Source organism: Hydra viridissima, unplaced genomic scaffold (assembly GCF_058129835.1).
Source record: "Hydra viridissima isolate aposymbiotic clone 2 unplaced genomic scaffold, HvirCarnegie_v1 scaffold_2, whole genome shotgun sequence".
Taxonomy (NCBI): domain Eukaryota; kingdom Metazoa; phylum Cnidaria; class Hydrozoa; order Anthoathecata; family Hydridae; genus Hydra; species Hydra viridissima.
Genome location: NW_028324301.1, coordinates 24,998,347 through 25,002,339, shown reverse-complemented (window position 1 = coordinate 25,002,339; position 3,993 = coordinate 24,998,347). Strand labels below are relative to the sequence as shown.

General features: G+C 33.9%; 1 protein-coding gene across 1 annotated transcript; it reads right to left on the bottom strand.

Annotated features, from left to right (window-relative positions):
• Positions 1-500: 500 nt before the first annotated feature.
• On the bottom strand, positions 501-2,194 carry LOC149892582 (uncharacterized). Its single transcript, XM_090079222.1, has 2 exons — positions 1,956-2,194; positions 501-1,810 (listed from the first exon to the last, which is right to left on the bottom strand). The coding sequence occupies exons 1-2, from the start codon at positions 2,081-2,083 to the stop codon at positions 1,435-1,437; spliced, it is 504 nt and encodes a 167-aa protein (XP_089935348.1). The 5' UTR covers positions 2,084-2,194; the 3' UTR covers positions 501-1,434.
• Positions 2,195-3,993: the final 1,799 nt, after the last annotated feature.

The window sequence follows — 3,993 nt, the reverse complement described above, 5'->3', positions numbered from 1 at the left end:
GCATTTCGCTTAAAAATGACACAAACCAAGAAACTTACTATCGTCAAACGCCAGATGTAAGACAAAATACCCTTACTAGAATGTTGTTTCTCTGTAAACGCGATGTTACGAAACAAGAATCTAACCAAGAAAATCACGAAGAGCTATTGAACTAAAACATGGACTGGCATGATCTTTTTTAGGCTAAAGTTTCAGATATCCAGAGATACACTAATTAAAACCTTTGATTTCAAATAAAAGTTTTTAATGATTAAAATATTTCTTTGATTAGAATTTTTTTTTTCAATGACGATAAGATTTTTGAAAACTTGATAATTCTTTATTTTAAGAAATATTCTTGGTGATTGAAGTGATTTATTTATTTATTGTTGGTCATTTTCTATTTTGCAACAATAATAAAAGTTCTAAAAATTTGATAATTCTTATGTTAAATAAAAACTTCAGTGATTAAGGTGATTGAACCCTTTTGACTATCAATTTTCTATACAGTGTCTCAAAAAATTATCCGACCAAACATTTTTTTAAATATTTTTCCTAAAAAAAGTGCTGTATTTTCATAAATTTAGACTTTTTTGGTAAACTCAAGATTAATGAAAATAAAAGAACATGTTTTTAAATAGATTTTATTTATTTTAATGTAAAATTTGAATCACAAGGTTTTCAGTCTTAAAATAAAGGAACTTAGGTCGTTTTTTTATTGTCAAAAAAATATTCGACCAAACACATTATTTGTTTTATAACAAATTATTATATAACAAAACAATTATTTTAATACTTTGTTGAGCCTCCCTATGCTTGGATTACAGCTTCTAGAGGTCTAGGCATTGATTCAACTAAAGATTTTGTTTCTTCTGGTTGAATCTTTTCGCAGGCTTCTTCAATTGCCACTTTGAGGTTATCTTTTTTGGAAAATGACCGATCTCCAATTTTTCGGTCTAAAATTTCCCACAAATGTTCGATGGGATTAAGGTCCGGTGATTGTGCGGGCATTCCAAGACCTCAACATTATTTTCAGCAAACCACTCCTTGGTTTTAGTGGCACTATGCTTGGGATCGTTATCTTGCTGAAATGTAAAATCAGATCCTAGCCGAAGTTTTCGAGCAAATGACTTCAAATTTTGCTTTAATATGTTTCTGTATTGCACCTGATCCATTGTAGTATCTATAAATTGGAGTTTTCCGACACCCTTCCAAGCCATTTAACCCCATACCATCACGTTACCGCCGCCATACTTGACAGTTCCTCTCACGCAGCTTAATTTGTAGGCTTCTCCGGCTTTTCTCCAAACTTTTTGGACTCCATCAGATGACTTTAAGTTGAATTTCGATTCGTCTCTTCACAGGATCTTTTTCCAGAAACTTAACGGCATGTTTTTGAACTTCTTAGCAAACTCCAATCTTCTTTTCATGTGTTTCTTACTCAAATATGGTTTATTACACACAAGTCGTCCTTGAAATCAGGGATTTCAAAAAGTCTCGGATACGATTTCTGATTGTCTGATGAGATAATTTTATTCCATAATTCTCTTCAGCTTGCTCAGCCAGTTTTCGAACAGAAATGAAGCAATTTTTCTTGACTTGTATAATTAAGTTTCTATCAAAACTCTTAGAAGTCTTTTTTTTGCGACCCTGCCCTTCTTTTGTGGCTGTTGTTCCGATCAAATTATACTTCTTCCTTATGTTGGATACTGTATTATGAGGAATTCCAGTCTCTTGCTGCACCTGACGATAGGTTTTACCTTGATTGACTAGATCAACAGCTAAATTTCTCTGAGAAACAGTCCAGTGACGTTTACCTCCCACCATTTTACTTAAAAAAACATGAAACCTTTTTTTTATACATAATTTTTTTTTTTACTACAAAAAAAACAGTTTTTTGTTATGCAATTTCATTAATTGTATAAAAATTTGCTAAAATATTTCACCAAATTTCACATAAAATTAATTAAACTTACCTAAATATCGCTTGGTCGGATAATTTTTTTACAAGCCTATTCAATACTAAGTTTCTCTTAGGACAAATAATAAACCAACTGAAGCATGAATCAAAAAATATGAACGCTAAATAACATACTATTCCCATTAGAATTAAAATGACAGACAAAGTAAGTATCGCTATTCATTGTTTTTAGTATAATTTAGAGCGTAAACATTTTTTTTTGGGAAAAACTTGTTTGGTCGGATAATTTTTTGAGACACTGTATGTTCAATGACAAATAACTATTCTGAATGTTTTATGATATCTTATGTTATATGGAAATTGTAATGATTTGGTGATTGAGTGTTTTTTTGATTGAACATTTTTTTGTTTTGCAAGGAGAATAAAACTTCGTAAATATAACTTGTTTTGTTAAATAAAAATGTTAATGATTACAAGTGATAGAATATTTTTTTTAATTGAAATTTATCATTTTTATTAACATTAAACCTTAGAAAAACACGATAATTATTTATATTACAATAAACTATAGCAGTATACTAGAGAATCAATCTTTTGTTACATAAAACTTTGTTTTATTAAAAAATGAACAATTCCTACAGTTACGTAATGACCAGAGAGAACATTGGAATACTTCTTACCTTTAACAACTTGTACCTTGATAAACATGTTAATATCAAGAAAGCAGCTTCAAATGATGTTGAAAAAGTTATGAAAACCTTTGAAAAAAAACATAAAATTCACATAACAGAACACACAACAACAACCATTGGCTGCTTTGAAACGGAAATAAAAGATTCTGTTGACAATCGTTAGGGCTGGCATTAAGGGTTAGTTTTATGGTTAGGGGACCACGAAGGGCGTCCATCGGTTGTAATGAGCCGCAAAGACCTAGAAAAATTTCCCGATAAGTCTTGCCCTTTGGACTCAGTCAAACGGCCTGCATCCATCGTAAGCACGATCTCTGCCGTTAGAAAAACGTTAACCAGGCGTTTGTTATTTTCAACAACCCTCGCTTTGAATTTAAAGCGAACGTTTCCCCAAAAGCCACTCATGATGGAGACACGCACGGAGGTTTGTTACGGGAACAACCCAGTCGTTTGTCGTCTTCTTTCTATTCGTAGCGTCGCAAACGGATCAGCCGGTCTCTGAGGTTACAAAAAAACATCTGATCTCTCGACTCGAACGCTTAACCGCCTAAGAATTGCAGAGTCAGCACAAACAGTTTCATCTGGCCGCCGAAATTTTCTTTGATAAAGTCTTGCGAATTTTGTGACGTCGCTTTCAAAGCTTTGGGCACTTTAGCGTCTTAATCGTACAAAACGTCGCAAAAAGCCGCCATTGGGGTATTTCACAAGCGTTGCAAGCTTGGTGACGACACAGCGTCAAGTGTCTCCAGCGTACCAAAGGAGTCAAAACGGTTGAAATGGCGTCGGTGGCGTAGAGCGTCTACTTGGTGACAGTACAACGATGCTGCCTGCTGCGTTGTCTAAAAAGGAAAAAGTCGATTTTAGTCTTTGGTGTGGCTCTGTGCAACTTTTAGGGTCTTTCCAATCAAGGCACTATTTACCGCAGTTTTAAAATCTCTCCATTCAATAAAAATAAGCATCACAGCTTCAGAGGATTTGCATTTACACCCTTACCATCGATGAAACTTAATCAAACAGCTTCACTGAATTGCAAAGCATAACAGCGAGCAATTAGGAAAATGCATGGATGAAGAGTAAGCTTCTTCAATTTCCTAAAGGAACCAAGCATCACAGTTTCGGCAATGGTGTAGGTGTAACTCCGGAAATAACAATGTGTAATCAAACAGCTTCACTGCTTATTTTAAGAACTGACGGCTAAGAAAAACCTCGGTAGTGTGTGTGAGTTCATCTCTTCATTCTATGAATTAAGAATCAGAGTTTTAGAAGTCTCTCATGTGCGATACTACAATCAACGATATTTAATAAAACAAATAGCCTAAACTGAGAAGGAACAGCTAGTAACTATCTTAGTAATGGGTCAGTTCAACTGTTCATGCCAGGAATTGAGCATTTAAGTCTCGAATG

Bases quoted from the DNA above. Each gene is read 5' to 3' on its own strand.
- LOC149892582 (XM_090079222.1), bottom strand. From the start codon at position 2,083: ATGGGAATAGTATGTTATTTAGCGTTCATATTTTTTGATTCATGCTTC. The intron at 1,811-1,955 runs GTAAGTTTAATT...TGTTTTTTTAAG, and splicing joins TCCGACCAAGCGATATTTAG to TAAAATGGTGGGAGGTAAAC.